Source organism: Myotis nattereri (genome assembly GCF_964212035.1).
Source record: "Myotis nattereri genome assembly, chromosome: 3".
In the NCBI taxonomy this organism is placed as follows: domain Eukaryota; kingdom Metazoa; phylum Chordata; class Mammalia; order Chiroptera; family Vespertilionidae; genus Myotis; species Myotis nattereri.
In genome coordinates this window covers 153,991,620-154,011,937 of record NC_138077.1, presented here as the reverse complement: position 1 = coordinate 154,011,937, position 20,318 = coordinate 153,991,620, and the positions used below count along the sequence as shown (strand labels likewise).

The window sequence follows — 20,318 nt, the reverse complement described above, 5'->3', positions numbered from 1 at the left end:
GAGCCGAACCATGTAGTTCATTATTTGTTTTATCTACAACTTTTGGATACCAGTGGGAAACCTCTACAGAATGTTTACATCATTTCTAGTGTATGCTTCCGGCTGTTTTGCTTTTGTTGTTGTTGTTGTTGTTCTTATATAAAAGTGAAATGTCTAAATTTTAGAAACAAGGAATAGTTCATTTTTTTAAATTTCTTGGCTGTATAAGCCTTAAAATTTGAAAGGACACAGAAGATTCTTGAATTTTTAATTAAATTTCTCGTTTATTTGCCAACTTTTGTTTTTAAACACATGTGTGGAAGTTACTTTAGTTTTGCAAGTAGGATTTCTAATATCAAAGCATAGTATGTATGATTAATCTATGTGAAATCTTTCTTATATTTATAACATCTTAAAAACCAAAAGCATTCATAATTATATTTTATGTTACTTATAATTATGGTTAAAGGGGGGAGTTGTTTATGCATGCATCACATTCTTCCCAGGCATGTTAAAAATGTTTGGATTTATTGCTTGCTCTGCTAAAGGAGTGATATGTAACCATATTTGGTGACATGAACTTTAAGAGATGTATCTCACACATGAACAACACCAGTATTCCACTCCGCACTACGCTGTGAGTCCTCCCCAAGGTATTTTTGTCACTCTGGTTAAAGGAACAGTAGACTTACCGTTAGTGCTCTTGCCTTTGTGGTATGTTTGTTTGATCATCAAAAAGCATAGGTTTTGCCTCGTTTTGTTTATATATTCCATAGCAGCTAAGGGGGAAAAAACTCATTTTTAACAGAAACAAGACTGGTTTACAAAAGTTACTCCCTGGTTTATACAGTACCTTTATAGTTCTATAGAAGCTTATTGAGTTATTTTTTTTTTTTTTTACTCCATCTGAACTTTTTTTACCATTATGATATTTGAGGAAGAAAGTAAAGAATTTGTACAATGTTTTTTTTACTCTAAAGGTTTTCATTACTTATAATTAATTTTTACTTCATAGCAAGTTAATAGATGAAAATTTCAAATATCTTCAAGTTAATGAACTATTGAATATTGAAATAATAGTATATTATTAAAATTTCCCATGCAACAAAAGTTTATTACTCATTCTTTGCTCTCTTCTGTTAAATTGCCTTCTCTTAGACTTAAAGCCTTTTGGAAATCTTTTTTATGCATTTCAAAGATCTTTTAATTAAAAGTTCAATGAGGAATGAATACAATACTAAACTTGTTTTTGTTTCACTAATACCTGTCCCTCAAAATAGTGGGTATTTAATAAATATCTTGAATGAGTGTCATGGGTTTGTAATGACTAAAGGTTATGTTTGAACTATACTTTCACCATTTTAAAAGTGTATGGGGCCTTTTGAGACACAAGCTGTGGAAGATAATATCATGAACCATGATTTTTGATTTTTTTTTTTAGAAAACACACTAATAAAATGCTGTTATCTTCTTTTATTGCAATGTCACAAAGTAAAAAATAGGATTATGTACAAGTAAAATTAGGAGAACCTTGTAACCTTCAAATGATAGGCATGATATAGGAAATACTAAAATAGTAACTGAGTGTTCATTAATCAAGTATTCTTTAACTCTTCCGTCTTTCATATCCCCAAAATATCAAATATACACAATAATTTTATCTATGTAATAATGAGCATAGTGAGCTTACAGCTCTTGTTTCCTATTATGCAGTGGTTCTCAACCTTCTGGCCCTTTTAATACAGTTCCTCATGTTGTGACCCCAACCATAAAATTATTTTCGTTGCTACTTCATAACTGTAATGTTGCTACTGTTATGAATCATAATGTAAATATCTGATATGCAGGATGGTCTTAGGCGACCCCCCTGTGAAAGGGTCGTTCGACCACCAAAGGGGTCGCGACCCACAGGTTGAGAACCACTGATTATAGAATCTGTTTTGGAGGAGAAAACTCTGTTGCAACAGAAACAGAGGAATCCTTTCAGTGCAGAATTCCAAGGTTTATTTTTGTGGCGAAAACACAAAATTTTATTCATCTATAGAATAAGTTATAGAAGGAGTTTCGACTATATGAAGATTTTATACAAACCACATTCTTCAAAGCTAGTCAAAGCAGCTTACTTGCAGGACTTGTTTGACAAGAAAAAGGAATGTAATATCTTTCGATAATAAATACTTGGAATGTGATTGTTCCAAAGGTGCTATTTTAAGAAATCAACTAAGCACAGAAGCTACAAGTAATTTTTTAAAAAGTAGGTTCATAAACTATGGAGTAAAGATTAATTACCAATTTAGACATGTTTGAAATATAGCAAGTTTTAATCCAACTTTCTTCTTCAGTGACATTAAGTATAGAAAGAAATGCAGAATAAAGGCCATATAGTGGTTTCCAGGTGGCTTACATATGTTTCATCCTTTACTACTAAATTAAATAACAGGAGTTCCTATTTGATAACATAAATATTTAACAGCTGATTCCATGCACATATAAGTACATGAAGTTCAAAAGAAAAACATGGAGGAATTCTGCTTTTCATTGTGACTCAAAATGAATAGGAATATTAACATTCATTGAGTTCTCTTTCTAGCAGATTTATTATAGTTAACTTTTAATAATTCCTTCAAAATAGATTGTAAATGGTGTATTAAGTTATATAGTGATGAATTTGAAGAAGTTTTGCACATTTTAAATATTGGACTTTATACACTTAATGACTATGCAATTACAACATTTTAAGAACTGAATAGGTGAATATCGTCAAATACGTTACCTATCCTTTCCTGTGAATTGGCAGCCTGTTTTTCTGGCAGAGACAAGTCCATACTAGTGAATCTTAGATTTAAATACTGTATTGATAGCCATTCTGACAGGTGTGAGATGGTACCTCATTGTCATTTGATTTGCATCTCTCGGATGATTAGTGACTGAGCATGTTTTCATATGACTCTCAGCCTTCTGTATGTCCATTTTCTAAACATGTCTATTTAGGACCTTTGCCCACTTTTTGATTGGATTGTTTATCTTCCTTTTGTTAAGTTGTGTGAGTTCCCGGTAAATTTTGGAGATTAAGCCCTTATCAAAAGTAACATTGGCAAATATATTCTCCCATGCAATGGGCTCTCTTGTTGTTTTGTTGATGGTTTCTTTTGTGGTGCAGAAGCTTTTTATTTTTATGTAGTCCCATTTGTTTATTTTATCCTAGGTCTCCATTGTCCTAGGAGCTTTTTTTGTAGAGATATTGCTACAACATATGTCTGATATTTTGCTGCCTATGGATTCTTGTAAGATTTTTATGTTTTCTCATCTCACATTTAAGTCCTTTATGCATTTTGAGTTTATTGTTGTGTATAGTGTAAGTTGGTGGTCTAATTTCAGTTTTTTGCATGTATCTGATTAACAAATGACAAGTGCTGGTGAGGATGTGGAGAAAAAGGAACCCTCTTGCACTGCTGGTGGGAATGCAGACTGGTGTAGCCACTGTGGAAACATTATGGAGTTTCCTCAAAAAATTGAAAATGGAACTGCCATTTGACCCAGTAATCCCACTTCTAGGAATATATCCCAAGCAATCAGAAACACCAATCAGAAAGGATATATGCTTCCCCGTGTTCAAAGCGGCACAATTTACAATAGCTAAGATTTGGAAACAGCCTAAGTGCCCATCAGCACTTAGTGGATTAGAAAACTGTGGTACATCTACATGATGGAATACTACACTGCTGTAAAAAAGAAAGAACTATTACTATTTGCAGCAGCATGGATGGACCTGGAGAGCATTATGCTAAGCAAAATAAGCCAGTCAGAGAAAGATAAATATCATATGAGCGCACTCATATGTAGAATATAATGAACAACATAAACTAATGAACAAAAATAGATCCAGAGACAGAGAAATATCAAACAGACTGTCAAACCTCAGAGGGAAGGCAGGGGAGAGGGAAGGGGATAAGAGATCAACTGAAGGACTTATATGCATGCATATAAGCATAACCAATGGACACAGACAGTCGGGGGGTGAAGGCATGTGCTGGGGGTTGGGAGTACCTGGGGAGAGATCAATGTGGGGAAAAGCAGACATATGTAATACTTTAAACAATAAAGAATTTAAGTTAAATAAATAAATAAATAAATAAATAAATCTATATAAAAGGCTAAGTGACTGACCATCCAACTGACTGGTACATATGACACGCACTGGCAATTTAAAAATAAATGTTCAGCCAGGCAGGCGTGGCTCAGTGGTTGAGCATTGACCTATGAGTCATTAGGTCACGGTTCGATTCCTGGTTGAGGCACATGCCCAGGTTATAGGCTCAACCCCCATTGTGGAGGCAGCCAATCAATGATTCTCTCTCATCATTGATGTTTCTCTCTCTCCCCCTCTCCCTTCCTCTCTGAAACCAATAAAGATATTTGAAAATAAGTAAATAAATAAGCATTGACTCATGCATGTGCGATACATATAAAGCTCTCACTGGCATCAATCACATGCATGTGTTTCGATCTGTCATTGTTGATCGTGAATTTGGTTGAAACTTCTATTATAGAGAAAGGGCAAATGGTGATATTAAAATATTTCTTCTAATTAATTTCCTTTCAATGTGCACAAATCCATGCACCGGGCCTCTAGTAAATAAATAAATACTGTATTGAACAAATGAACAATTTTATATACAATTCTTCAGGTAGAATCAGATAGCTAAAATGGTTGTAGCAGAACATTTTATGAGTCAGTTTTACCTCTCCAAAGCTCACAGTCTTTAAGACAATTCACTTCCATGCTTATTTCTTAGTCCATTGAATCTGTATCATTTTAACTTCTAAGCTAGAAGGCCTTCCACATTACCTTTTTATCTATTTTTTCCACCTGCAACTATTCCATAAGCTTATGGATATAATAGTCAGTTTTTATTCATTTGGCAAACTCAAATTTTGAGTATTTACTACATCAGTCTATAAACAAGTCTGGGAAGAAAATGATCCAGTTTTTACCCTCAAAAACAAGAGTAGGAAAAGCAAACACAAAACAACAATTCAAGGCATAGTGAAATGGTTGCTTAAAAGTGTATAAGTAGCTTGCTGTGGGCGTTTAATGTAAGAAGAAATTAACACTAAAGAGAAGATGGGGCCTTAGAGAATACTGAAGAATGAATAGAATTTTCCTTTTACAGAATGAATTAAATTTTCAGTCTCAAAGGGGGAAAAGGTTATTTTATTATAAGACAACTAGAAGCCCGATGCACGAAATTCATGCAAGGGCCTTGGCCCCGGCTCCCCTGCTGCCACCGCCGCAGCCCCCACCTGCTGCGACTTTATTCAGAAGGAATGACGTCCAGAAGGTCATCTGGTCTAATTAGCATATTTATACTTTTATTATTATATACTATAGGCCTGGTGCATGAATTTGTGCATGCGTGAGGTCCCTCGGGGTGTCCTGTGGAGATTGGGCCCCAGCTCACTCCCCCAGCCTCACAGCCCCTTAGCCCTGCCCTTGCCTGGCACTGCCCCCTCACCTGTTCCACCATCCACCTACGGATTGATGGATCAGGGTCAGGCACCTCTGCCACTGCCGCTGGTCACCGTCAGCGGGGTGACTGGCAGGACGATTGGGCCCCCGCTCACACCCACCTTGGCCTGGTGCCGCCTTTTCACCTGCTCCACCATCCCACTGTAGTCCCACTCCTGTTGGGGCCCATTGGGGCCAGCGGCACCTCCATTGCTGTCTGCTGCCAGCGCTGTGTTCCGCACCACCCTCTGGTGGTCAGTCTACGTCATAGCAAGCAGTAGAACTCCCTGTCAAAATCCTGGTGGAGGGGACAATTTGCATATTAGGCTTTTATTATATAGGACGATACATAAATATGTGAAAATATGAAAATTTAGGATTTACTTGAAGATATAATAAGATATTGTCTGGAAAAGCAGGCTGTGGATCTGATCTCAATACCACGGGGTATTGAGAAGGAACATCCTTGACCAAGCTTCAGAAGATTTTGTTACCTAATTCCCCCAAGGTAATGGATGCCTAGCAACCTTACATTTACATAATTAAGTTGTCCACTGAAGTTATTCTTCCCACAGCAAAGATCTGCTTCAAGCCAACTGCTCCACTTACATAGAGAAGCACTTGATAACGTTCTTTAAATAGAAGTATAATTTACATACCATAAAACTCACTCATTATAAGTGTACAATTACTGATAAATTGTACAATTACTGATTTATTGTACAATTACAATAAATTGATAGAGTTGTGCAGTACCATAATTCAGTTTTGGAACATTTTTCATCACCCCCAAATTTATTTTGTAGTCTTGCAATCAATTCCCACTTTCATTTCAGTCTCAGACAAACTCTGGTTGGTTTTCTGTTCCTACAGATTTCCTTTTCTGGATACTTTGTATAAATGGAATTAGGCAATATACAATCCATTGTTTCTGCCTCCTTTTACTTAGAATTGCCCTTTGAGATTCACCCATGTTATAGAACACATCAATAGTTGGTTCCTTTTTATTGCTGGATTGTACTATGCTGTTTGGATATAACATCTTCTGTTTATCAACTTAGCAATTGATGAACATTAGGATTGTTTCTAGTTTGGGGTTATTTGGATAATGTTGCTATAAACATTTGTATACAAGCCTGGATGTACATGTGCTTTCATAACTCTTCAGTAGTAGTTATCTATAATAATAAAAGTGTAATATGTTAATTAGACCAGACAGCCGAACAACCCTCCAGACATCATTCCATATTAAGCCTCTGTGGCAGGGGCTGAAGCAGAGGCTGTTAGGGGCAATCAGGCAGGCAGTCGAGCAGTTAGGGCTGATCAGGCAGGCTGGCAGAGTGGTTAGGGGAGATCAGGCAGGCAGGCAAGTGGTTAGGGGTGGTCAGGCAGGCAGGCAGAGTGGTTAGGGGAGATCAGGCAGGCAGAGGTGGTTGTGGGCAATCAAGCAGGCAGGCAGAGGTGGTTGGGGGCAATCAGGCAGGCAGAGGTGGTTGGGGGCAATCAGGCAGGCATGCAGAGTGGTTAGGGGCGATCCGGCAGGCAGGCAGGCAAGTGGTTAGGAGCCAGCAGTCCCGGATTGCGGGAGGGATGTGCGGGATCAGGCCTAAACCGGCAGTAGGGCATCCCCCGAGGGGTCCTGGATTCCTAGAGGGTGCAGGCCGGGCTGCAGGACATCCCCCCACCCCCATGTATGAATTTATTTCGTGCATGGTCCTCTAGTCTAGGAGTAAAATTGCTGGGTCATATGGTAAATTATGTTTATCTTTTTAACTTTCAGTTTTGTTTTTTCCCTAAATGGATTTACCATTTTACATTCCTGTTGCTAAGGTTACAGATTCTTCAGATCCTTGTTACCATCAGTATTTTTTATTATAGCTATTCAGGTGTGTGTATAGTTATTCTCATATTTCATTGTGGTTTTCATTTTGTATTTTGTAATGATTGATGATGAGCATATTTTTCATGTTCTTATAAGCTATTCCTGTATTTACTTTGGAGAAATGTATTTTCAAATATTTTGCCCACTTTCAGAATTGAGTGATTTTTTTTTTGTCTTATTATCAAGTCTTAAAAGTTCTTTATATATTCTGAACACAAATTATCTGCCAAATACATAATTTGTAATTTTTTTTTTATAGTCTGTGACTTGTCTCATTTTCTTAAGTGATGTCCTTGAAGAGCAAAAGATTGTAATTTTAATGAAGTCCAACTGATCTTTCTGTTTTTATGGATTGCACCTTTGGTGCTAAATCTTAAGAAATCTTTGTTTAAAACCAAGGTAATAAAGATTTTTATTCTACAATTTCATCTAGAAATCCTTCATTTGAATTAAATTTTGTGAATATAATGTGAGGTATGGAGTGAAGATCTTTTTCCCCTCTTATGTATATCTGATTTTTACTGCACCGTTTGTTGAAAAGACTTTCCTTTTTCTATTGAATTGTCTTGGCACCTTTGTCAGAAATCAATTGGCCATAAATGTAAGGGTTCACTGCTGAATTCTAAGTTTTATCCCAGGGATCTATATATGTCTATCTTTATGCCAGTAATACACTGTCTTGATTACTGTAACTTTAAAATAAGTTTTAAAATCAATTATTGTCGTCTCCAACTTTGTTCTTTTCCAAAGTTGTTTTGGCTACACTAGCCCTTTTCATTTCCATATAAATTTTAGCATCAACTTGTCAGTTTCTGAAGGAAAGCTTACTAGGATTTTAATAGAGATTATATTGAAATTAGATAATATGTGGAGAATTGCCATATTAACAATATTACATAAACATAAAATGCCTCTCTATTTATTTGAATGTTCTTTAATTTCTATTTAGTGTTTTCTATTTTTAGGGAACAAGTCTTGTTAAATTGATTCCTAAGTATTACTTAAAATTCCTGTTAATACTATTGTGAATGAAGTTGTTTCTTAATTTCACTTTTGGATTATTTGTTCCTAATATATTGAGATGTTATTGATTCTTGTATGTTGATCTTATACCCTATGATATTGATAAAGTTACTTATTAGCTCTAGTAGTTCCTTTGTACATTCCATAGAATTTTCCACATATAGGCTCATGTTGTACACAAATAAAGTTTTATTTCTTTTTTTTTTATCAGTCTTTATGCCTTCAATATCTTTTTTTTTTTTTTTTTTTTTTATGTAACCTCATTGCACTGACTAGGACCTCCAGTACAAAGTTGCTTAAAAGTCGTGAGTGCAGATATCCTGCCTTTTTCCCAGTCTTTAGGGAAAAGATCCTATCTTTCACCATTATACGGGAGCTGGGGGGGTGGGCGGGGAGTAGGTTTATGGTTAAGCATGCAAAATACAGAGTTTATTCTTTTGTTATTATTTATTAATTAGTGTATTATTGTGTATTACAAATGTAGACCTACTTTTGCCTACCCATGAATTTGATGTCAGCTATATCCCCTTTGGCTAGTGTCTTGTCATTTTCTTTTAGCTTGAAGGACTCCCTTAAGTATTTCTGCTTGCAACAGAAATTGTTGAGTTGTTTATCTTGGAATTCTGTATTTTTTCCTTAGTTTTCAGAGGCTAGTGTTTCCAGATGGAGAATTGTAAACTAGTTCGTTTCTGTTTTCTTTCAGCACCTTGAATGTATCATTCCATTGCCTTCCGGTCTCTTTTATTTCTGTTAAAGTCATGATTAATTGTGTTGCTTTTTCTCTGTACTCGATTACTCCTTTTCCTCTTTCAAATTGTTCTCTGTCTTTGTCTTTCAATTATTTGGATATGATGTGTGCAGGAATGCAACTCTTTCTGTTTATCCTACTTGCTGTTACTTAAACTTCTTGCAGGTTAATATTTTCCATCAAACTCGGGCATTTCAGCCATTACTTCTTTAAATGTGGTTTCTTTCACCTTTGTCTCGATCCTCTCCTTCTATGATTCCCATTATGTATTTGTTGGTAACCTGAAGCTCTTTTCATTTTTCTTCTGTCATTTGTTCTCTGTATTCTTCAGACTGGATGGTTTCTATTGATGTATCTTCAAGTTCACTGATTTAGTCTTTTGCCCTTCTCAAATCTGCTGTTGGGTCTGTGTAGTAAGTTTTAAAATTTGGTTATTGTATTTTCCAAGTCTGTATTTTTTGTCCTAAATTATTTTTCTTTCTATATTAAATATTTATTTGTTGTACCATTGACATCATATTTTGCTTTAATTCTCTAGGCACAATTTTCTTTTATTCTTTTGACACATTTAAATAGTTGTCTTGAAGTATTTTGTTTGCTAAATCCTATATGTGAGCCCATTCAGAGACATTTTCTATTGACTGTGTTTTTCCTCATTATGGATTATAGAATGTTTGTGTCAAAATATAGACTTTAAAAAAATAATATTTTTGTAGCAGCTCTGGATTCTGATTATTTTTTTCTTCCCTGAAGGGTGTTTTTATTTATGTTTTGTTTTAGTCTATAGACTGCATCTCCCATGGTGTCTGCCTGCTGATTTCTCTGCTAGGGTTTACCCTGTGTCTGCATAACTTTGTTGTTAGTCAGTGATTGATCAAACGTTGTACTCGCACACTTTGAGCCTGTCTGTGCTGATGGAGTGGTTTGTGGGTGGGGGAACAATTCGGGGTTCAGGACATGTTAAAGTCTGTACCAGTTTCAACTTTCTGCTGGGCCCACGTGGGTCTCCCCAGTGGGATAGCTTCCTAGTCAGCCAGGTGTATGCGGAGATTCTCTAGGCCCTCTGTCTCTCTAGTGTCCAGTTTCCTTTAAATTTCCTGCTAGACCACTAGTCTGCTGCTTACCCCTACCAAGGCCACACTTCAGATTACCAAAGCTGGACACTTCTCTGTTCTTTTCCTATAATTTGCTTTTTTTTTTTTTTAAATAACATCACTTGTTTGGGGGTTTTGGCCTCCCCTTCAAATCAAGGCAGCCCTCTCTGGTGGCAAAGCGGCTCGTTGTCATGGCCACCCCCACCCTGACAGACAGAACTGGTGTACTAACTGAGCTGTGGGGGAACAGGGGCAGCACCAAGCAAGACCCCCCGAGAGTCCCACTGTTCTCACGCAGACTCCAGCAGTTTTTCATGAATAAAAGCTTCTCAGTTTGCTTGTGATTGCTGAATTTTCAGAGCCACGAAGTTGTTTTTGACAATTTTGTCCAGTTTCATAGTTGCTTCTTGGGGATAAGACTTGCTGAGTTACTTATTCCCCCATCACTGGAACTCCTGTCTCACCTGGCGACTTTTAAAATGGCAGGTTCACTTGCTGAAGTTCCACTTACGGCACCATTCTGTGGATCATTGGTACCATGTTGGTACAAACTTTGGGTCTCTGGGCGTCAGAAAAGTCTGTTGACCATTCTCTCCAGTCTGTCCACCTTGCTGTACAATCTGTCATCGTAATCCTGTTTGATGTAAGGAATCGTACACTTCAGCAGTGGTTGCCAGTAACTTTAGTGTGCATCCCCCTCTTTTTGAAAAGCACCTAAGTGGCATCTGACACTGTAATGTTGAATTTAATAGAAGTTTACAAACAAGTTATTTCCTGATCTCCTTTACAAATAAAGATATATAAAGAATCATATTTTGTCTTATCCGTCATACAGAATGTTTAAATGGTTCACATTTGTGCTGCAGTATAGCTCTGTGGCTCATGAAAAATGAAAGCTATCCGCGATCTGGGCAATGAGATTCATCGCCAATAGTCACTAGCAATTGCACACAGCATTTTAATATCAGCGAGGTCTGCAGCCAGCAGTAAGAGCTGGTGTGATTGAAAGGCGTTTAGGTGCAATCATTCTGCTGTTTGTTCCTTGCCAGGTTCAACATGGGATTGTGTGAGTATTTGAAGAAAACAGCAGGGTTTTCTTTTATATCTTTGAAACATGTAAGAAGGGTAAATACGTGCTTAAATCTAAGAAACGTGGTAATTTGAAAATCATATGGCTCTAAAATAAAACAGTATTGTATTTGTCTCGGTTGATTAAAGCTTTAGGAAAGCGACTCCTTGGTTACATGTGAACCGATAATTCTGGTCTAATGTTGCCGTGGTAACAACTCATGCTGATATAATTGAGAACATCTTATACATCCTGGTTCGAATATTTCTCCCTGCCATTTTGAGTTGTTCTAGTGGTATATGAAAGAGGCTAGGAGAACTAGCTGGGAAGAAATGAAATCTAGTTGGACGCATCTTTGGCATTAATTTGATGTTTGCTAGTGGTATCTATCTCGTGCTGTGCAGTGATGCTTCGCTTCTAGGGGCTTTTCTTTCTAAAACAATAGGCAGCTCTTTTCCTTTTCTGTGTGTGCTGCATGTTCCAGCGTGTGTGTTTACACCATCGGCTCCCACCTCTAGAGATTAGCATAGCTCCCTTTGCTGCTGGATTGTTGTTTTGAGCAATATGTTTTGGAAAGGTTGGTTTTCATCATGAGTGGTAAGTATGCTCTCTGAGACTCTGCAGCTATGTATTTTTTAAAAAACATTTAATTATAAGAGGAAACGTGTATTTTAAAGGAGCAGTTGTAAAGCCAGAGCTACAGTGAATTAAAATTTCTGCGATGCTTTTACATTTAGGCATTATACTAATTTGCTATAAAATCCATTAAGAACTGTAAAAATGAATGCTGTTAATAGTCAATGTAAATAATCAGTTCCTAGATTGGTTTAGTTTCAATTTGTTATATTTATTAGGTACTGTTGCTATTGTGTTATAAATTAGTGAGTGACAAGACCTACCATCATAAGAGGAATGTTTTTGTATCTGATCTGAAGATAAACTTTCTTTTTATTAGCGATGTCATTCTAATATTTTTGGTTAGCTCCTTTTTAATTACATAAAAAATACTAATCTTGAATAAAATGTTGTTAACATTTTATTGACTTATTGGTTGCTTTTTTGTATAGTTCATTGAGGAACAGAGATTTAATGATGAAACAAGTAGGTACATTTTGGTTTTGGAAGCTTTGTTAAAATTTTTCAGAAATAAGGTTTTGGGGAAAATAATTTGTTAGAATAAGTACTCTTGTGATAATTGTTTTCATTTTGTTTTTATAATATGGCATATTTTTAAATATTCTAAAAATGGTTTTTGAGAAAATATACTATAGTATATACTACAGTTTATCATAGAGTGAACGCCATTCACTTTAAGCCAAACCTGCAGCTAAAAATAGATATCCTGTTGTTAGTGTGAGAAATACTTGCTTAGAGCAGAATTCATTAGTATCTTTTGTATTCACTAAAAAAAAGAGGATATTTATAAGTTAACCTTTGAATCCTATTTTTTAAAGGCAGTGTTATATGGTTTTTCTTAAAACAGTCTATAATTTACACTTGAAATATTTGGAATTGGAATTTAGAACCGAGAGAGTAAAATTTTTGCTGTATGATGATATAAGTCAAAATAGATGGACCTTTCTTCCATAACTGAAGATTACCACATTATTGCCTATAAATATTTTTATCCTGCTATAATATAACATAAACTGCATCCTCACTGTTATGCATTTGTTTATGGAATGATATTAGACATTAAAGGAAAATTTTACATGCAAAATATTAAGAATTGTTATTCTGTTATTTTCCTGTTAGTAGCTAGATAATTCTGGTCTAGTGTTTTAAATTTGGGCTAATATTATAAAATCAACATGTTAACATTCCTTAGGCTTTCTATGGATATCAAAACTGAATATACTTGGTTTTCATACTTAAAACATTAGATTTCTCCGAATCCAGCCAATGTGTGTTTTCTCTTTGAAAGTTCAGAATATAACAGAATCTTTAGATAACCACTGTGGTGTTGTAGAGGTTTTATAATTGAAAGTGTTGGTTTTAGCTGAAGAAAATTGTTGCTGCTTCTTTGCTACTTTAGTTCTCCTTCAAGAAAGCTATCGATTAGTCAGATAATGTTTGATAGACTTGATCATATAGCCATGGAATGATACTACAGGAATCAGAGCAATCACAAATAGACATTCTGATTTTTCCAGGATTGTTCAATTTTTACTCATGTTATAAGTGGATAAATGTTTAGCTATTTCAAAATGTGAAAAATTACAAATGGAATGTAGTTTTCTTTGTAGAAATAAGCAAATGCTAAGTCTAGAGCTGTACAGGTGGTACTTGTGTACATGTGGTACTCTTTTTTATTTAAAAAGCTATCCCTTTTCCCCTTCCTGCCTACGAAGTGTTAGTTTTCTTAGGACTCTATCTTTGTCCCTCTTTTAATGCTACGGTCTCTCTGAATGATTTCATCCATACTCACATTTTCATTCGTTACCTGAACATTGAATTCAAAGCTGAATTCTCTTTATCCCAAATCCGCTCCCTTTTCATTGATTCTGATGTTTCTTAATGATCCCACTGTCTATGCAGGAGCTTAAAACAGGAGCCTGATAGTCATTCCTACCTTGTTTCTTTCCCCCCAAACATGCACACGGTCATTAATTTCTACTGAATCTACATCAGAAATGGGCTTGGAAATCCACTTTCTCTAGTCTCACTGACACTGGGCATGCTTTCAGATCAGGATTCTGTGCCTTTCAATTCTACTGCAGGAACTACTTCACTGTCTCTCAGCCTTTAGTTTTATAGCCCTTCCGACCATTTTCCCTGCTGCCATTTTTTAACCCAACATGAAACTTTTAGTTACTCCTGTTGTCTCTCAGATAAAAATTAAACTGGCTTTATTTGCATCTCATAAAATTCTGATCTGGTCATACTACACTCCATCACATATTATTTCTTGCTACCTTTCTATATTTATATCATATCATAAAAATTCTAAAAACCACATGTGCTTTTTAGTGCCTCTGTCATCGACTTTATAGAGTTAGGTGATACCCCTGCACTCCCAAAGTAAGCTTATAAACTGTAATAATTCTTTATATTGTAATGAAATCATATATTAGCATGTCAGTTTCTAATCTCCAACCTTTGAACTTCTTAAGAGTGCCATACTCATCGGTGTATTTCCAGTAGTTACCCCAAAGCCCCAAGCACAGTGATGAACTCATACATTCTCGTAGAAGAGATGAGTGACTAAAAATTACCAAGTTTTACATATTTGAACAATTCTTATCATTATCAATAAAAATATCAGCCATTTAAATTTTTTTTGGTTCATATACTTATCATAACATACATATCATCATTATAGCAACATTCCAAATGAAAACTCTGATTGGTCCACCTGTAGTTAAAACAAATCTCCAAAGAAGGCATTGACCTTTATGACTTACAGAAAATTATAGACTTGAGCACAGGCACTTAATTAATTCCCCTGTCTAGATCTTTATTGACTATGAAAGAACACAAAAATGGGGCAAACAGTGCATCAGTTCTGAAATTAAGGAAGGAAACTGAAACGGAGTGTACAGTATCAGATTGACGCGCAGACACCAAAGTTTAACTAGCAGTTTTACTTTGAGTAGCTTGTTTCATGGAAAAGAAATAAATAGTAGTTTCACCTCATGAACTGGGAGGGATGAGGCTTATAAGAAAGACTGTTAGGGAGATAAGTGGCAGGTCCAATATACTGATTACTTTCATGTAAAACAGTTATAGTGGGACAACCAAAAATTCGTTACCTATTCCATTTGGAAAAAGTGGCTTTTCTTCTTCCAGATGTGACAGGGCTCTTCTGTGAAGTGTGGTGGATGTCACCCCTAGTAAGAAACCCTATAGTCCTGCCTTCATCCCCACTTTGGAAAGTCACTGGATTATTTAACTGATAATGTAAATATGTATCAACTAGCAGATGTGAGAAGTTGCTTCTGACACACCTGAATAGGAGATGAGAGGATCCACCTTACTTGGGGGACATTTGAACGTTCTGAAAGGCTTCTCATTTTTATGAATGAATAAACAAGAAAAGCAACAACATGGAGCCTATGAAAAGAGATTGTGCGTCACAGCCTTCGTAGGAAGAGACTGAAGTTATGTTTAGAAAATATTGGGGGTGGGGGGATTTAAAAATAAGAAATTATAGCTAGCATCTGTGTTGAATTCTTGAAATTTTTAAGTGAACATGGAATATAACACAAGTAACTAGAATGAAAAGAGAGCTGGTTAGGAGGCAGGAATAGAAAAGAAGCAATAATGATACAAAGTAAGGTTATAACAAAATGAACCCGTCTAAAGCTGCATTAGAGGCAGCAAAGATTGAAATAATCACTGCAGGAAAGGAAATGTATGATGTGAAGAACTAGCTTGACAAAACCTACCAGAATGTAGGGGAAATGGACAGGATAGAATTTTTGAGGTGAAAGTCAAGTTGGATAAAAATAGGAAACTCTACAAATTGAGTGAATAGCATTCCCAAAGAACAGGTATTGACTAATAAAACAGAAGCAATGATAAACCATATGTATATGATTAGGGAAACTTCTTAGTTGAAGAAAAACCTACATTTGCAGATTGAAAGAACTCATTGAGTTTTGACAAAGATTAATAGCAAAAACCCAACAGCTAAATATATCCTGATGGAAGTTTTGAACTTCAAGAATAAAAAAAATGAATGTCACAAACTCTCAAGTCTCTTTGCCTCGTATACTTCACACAAAGTTTCTCTTATACAGAAAAAGAAATCCAAAAATTGGAGACTTGATAATTAGAAAATCCTTCTAGAGCAAAGATTAATAGATCCAACAGCACCTAGAAATGCTTAATAAAATCTAGCAAGCATCCCTCTGAATCAGTGGTTCTCAACTTTGGCTGCACATTAGAATCACCTGGGAATCTTTTCAAAATCCTGATTTCTAGGCCTCATCCTCCGGAAATTCTGTTTCTTTGCTATGGGGTGAGGCCACAACATTAGTAACAAAGAAACAGTATTTCCGGAGGATGAGGCCCAGAAATCAGGATTTTAAATAGATTCCCAGGTGATTCTAATGTGCAGCCAAGGTTGAGAACCACTGCTCTAAATGAATACTCGAATTTACAAGAATATAATAAAAAACCCCAGTGTGCAAAAAGTGAAATGTAGGTGGAAACCAGAACTGTAAGAGGGAGCATACCTGACTGCTCCAAGGAGATTTTCGTACCTTGGTAACCAAAGGGCTTTGGTGTTAGATGGCCTCACAAAGACAGAGAACAACTTCTTTGCTCCATGCGACGTGGGATTTCTTAGACCCCTATATAAAGCTAGGATCCTCAAAGGATTACAGCCTCAGTAGGAGAATAGATTAGAAATTAAACCTCTCTGCTGACCCTGGAAGAAAATGAGGAAGCTTGTATTTCTTGGCTTGGCTTCCAAAGGACAGGGGCGGGGTGTGCATTCATGTGTGTGGGATGCCTGCCCTGAGAGTTTGGGATCAATTGCCTCTCCTCCAGTAGATTTAGGGTTTTAATCTGTATTAATTGTGTGGTCCAGAATTGCCAATAATATAAAGCAGTGATTTTTCAACCTTTTTCATCCAGTGGTACACTTAAACTAATTATTACAATCTTCAGCACACCAAAAAATATTTTTTGCTGATCTGACAAAAAGAAAAAAAGGTATAATTTTGATTCATTCACACCAGGTGGCTATTGTTGTATTGGCTATGGCCATTTTTTAATTTGACAATCTAAAGGAAAAGAGGTTGTTGCCCCTAACTACTAATAAATAGTCATGTATTGCATGATTTAAAAATTCTTACAGCACACACACAACAGCAGTTGAAAATTGCTGAGATAAAATACGTTATTACAAGAGTCCCAGGCTAGTAACATTCACTGGATGCCAGGCAGAAGCTAATACAAAACATCTTCTAGTCAAGCCCTGCAGGTTCTCAGATAAAAGCCCCCCAGGAGCCCGGCCAGCGTGGCTCAGTGGTTGAGCGTTGACCTATGAACCAGGAGATCACGGTTCGATTCCTGGTAGGGCACCTGCCCGGGTTGTGGGCTCCATCCCCAGTGTGGGACGTGCAGGAGGCAACTGATCAGTGATTCTCTTTCATCCTTGATATTTCTGTCTCTTTTTCCTTCTCCCTTCCTCTATGAAATCAATAAAGATATATTTGGGGGTGGGGGGGAAGACCCCCTGGACTTTGAGTTCACAATCCCAAATCAACACACACACACACACACACACACACACACACACACACAAATTATATTCAGCAGATTCAACAAGATCGGACCCTCTCAGGAATATCAGAGAGTAGAACTGTTAACAAACAGCTTACCCTTTAAAATGAATAATCACATAAAAAAGAAATATAAATTAAGAGAAAAAATTGTATGCACCTCTTAACAGAGATTCAAAATATATAACACAAATGGACCCATTTAGAGGAAGAAATTATAACTATAAGATTTATAGATATATGTAGAGAGAATTCTCATCCAGTAATTGGAGAATACACAGAAATATATTGAACACTTACAAAATTGATAGTACAACTAAAAAATGTATTAAAAATATTTTACAGAATAGATATATAGGCTATGGTATCTGATCATAAAGTAATTAAGTTTAATGAATAATAAAAGACTAATTAATCAAATAAACACACAAATATTATATCTCTGAATTTTAAAAGTTCAAATAACTCACAGGCCAAGAATTAACTCAATATAAATTTAAAATTCAACTATGCATCAAAACTTTTAGGGTGCAGCTAAAATGAATGTAGAGCCAAAATTTTTTTTGAGTGAAAAATTTTAAAGGAGAAAGATATTCATGATGCAATGTAAATATTCAAGTAAACAAAGAGTAAAAAGCACAGTGTGGTTAATCAAAAGAAGAAAACTATTTAATAAAGGCATTAGCAAAAATCAGTGTAATAGGAAATAAAGATACATGAGAACCAACGATCAATTCATGGAAAAGACTTAAAATAACTGATTAGAATTACACCCATTTAAGATGTAATCAGTTAAAAGCCTTACTCAGGCTTATTAAAATCAGGACTGGACTGTTTTTCAATCAAATTCTGGGAAATATCCAAAGAACAAAAATTTCAATCTTGTACAAAATCTTCCAAAAAATTGAAAACAAGAAGATATTCTTAAATTTATTTGACTCTAATATAGCTTTACAAGTAAAGTGTGGAAAAAGAACATTAGAAACATTTTCTCTGAATTTAGAAATAGGAAAAGAACGCTCATTGTCTGTTTCTGTAGTGATAGCCATAACCTGTACATTAAGACAAGAAAAAGACAGGAGGGAACAAAATTGTCATTACTTACAAGTGATATGTGATTGTCTAATTAGAAAATTAAAGAGAATTTATGAATGTTATTTTATAATTAATAATCTGATAGCATTATCAGACATAAGATCAATATATAAAATCAACAGTGTACTATACATCAGCAACAAACAGAAACAGTAATTTTTTTAAAATCCCCCTTTTACAATATCAACCAAAGCTCTAAGAACCTACGAATAAATCATAAATCCACTAAAAGAATAATAAGACTTTTAAGGGAAAATTATAAGATTCTATACCTGGCCGTTTTTTCTCAGTGGTTAAAGCAGTGGTTCTCAACCTTCCTAATGCCGCGACCCTTTAATACAGTTCCTCATGTTGTGGTGACCCCCAACCATAAAATTATTTTCGTTGCTACTTCATAACTGTAATTTTGCTACTGTTATGAATCGTAATGTAAATATCTGATATGCAGGATGTATTTTCATTGTTACAAATTGAACATAATTAAAGCATTGTGATTAATCACAATAACAATATGTAATTATATATGTGTTTTCCGATGGTCTTAGGCGACCCCTGTGAAAGGGTCGTTCGACCCCCAAAGGGGTCGCGACCCACAGGTTGAGAACCGCTGGGTTAGAGCATTGGCCCATGAACTGAAGGCTATCAGATTCCTTGGGTGCAGGCCCAATCCCTGACCTTGGTCGTATGGAGACGCCAGTCAATGTGTCTCTCTCATATCAATGTTTCTCTTTCTCTCTCCCCCCTTTTCCCTCCCCTCAACTCTCTCTAAAAAATATGAATGGAAAAAAATATCCTTGGGTAAGATTTCAAAACAAAAAAGATTCTAAAAGATATTTACTCCCAGACAGTGTGGCTCAGTGGTTGAGCCTCAACCTATGATCCAAGAGGTCATGGTTTGTTTCCTGGTCAGAGCACATGCCTGGGTTGCAGGCTAGATCCCAGGAGGGTGCGTGCAGGAGGCAGCCAATCAATGATTCTCATCATTGATGTTTCAATCTCTCTCTCTCTCTCTCTCCCTTCTTCTCTGAAATGAATAAAAATCTATTTTAAAAAGAAAACTTTAAAAAAAGATATTTACCTAATCTTTAACAAAAAGCTATGATTTAACACCCATTAGATTAGCAAACATTAGAGAGTCTGACATGTTTTGAGGATATGGAGCATCAAGGATATGGTGGCAATTGCCATCTAGTTCAGTGGAAAATGTAAATACCCTATCATGTCGGGATCCACTCCTAGTTCTATACAGCCTGCCAACAAGACAGAATATTTGAATTTAGAACCAAAGGGAAAATCTTTAGCACATGTGATAATCCTCTGAGAAAAAGCCACAGTGAACAATTATGGAAGTAAAGTGCATTTCAAAGAAAATTTCAAAGATTGCCTGGGTCATTAATTTTATGACTGTCTTTTTAGTTTAAGTTTTTATTACAAAATCCTATAGGGAACATCTCCAATCAAACGTGGCTTGGATGGCCTAAAAAACCCACAGCATCTCTAATAGAGAGCGAGTTGGGAGAGAGAGCAAGTACATGTGATTAGTTGTGCATAGGACATTGTGGATTCCTAGTATATCCATCTGTCCTTGTAGACACTAGTCAGGTTAATGTGGTTTCTTTTTAAAATTTGATCATTTAAATAGATGTTTCACCAAAAGTTTTTATATTTTTTTACTGAAAGTCAGTT

The 20,318-nt window shown here is 35.9% G+C and overlaps 1 protein-coding gene across 8 annotated transcripts in view; it reads left to right on the top strand.

The window, feature by feature from the left end:
* Nucleotides 1-20,318, top strand: part of PRKACB (protein kinase cAMP-activated catalytic subunit beta) — a gene marked incomplete at its 5' end in the record, with an annotated part of 119,084 nt that overhangs the window by 53,595 nt on the left and 45,171 nt on the right. Inside the window, one exon of one of the 8 annotated variants that reach the window (XM_081087870.1) lies at nt 11,182-11,301. The exons of 3 other annotated variants lie outside the window; for them this stretch is intronic. In XM_081087870.1, the coding sequence (XP_080943996.1) occupies nt 11,292-11,301 (10 nt within the window). Of the gene's footprint in view, nt 1-11,181; nt 11,302-11,577; nt 11,902-12,371; nt 12,406-20,318 lie in introns of those variants that run through there. 4 more of the 8 variants (XM_081087873.1, XM_081087871.1, XM_081087872.1 and 1 more) reach the window with 4 other exon arrangements.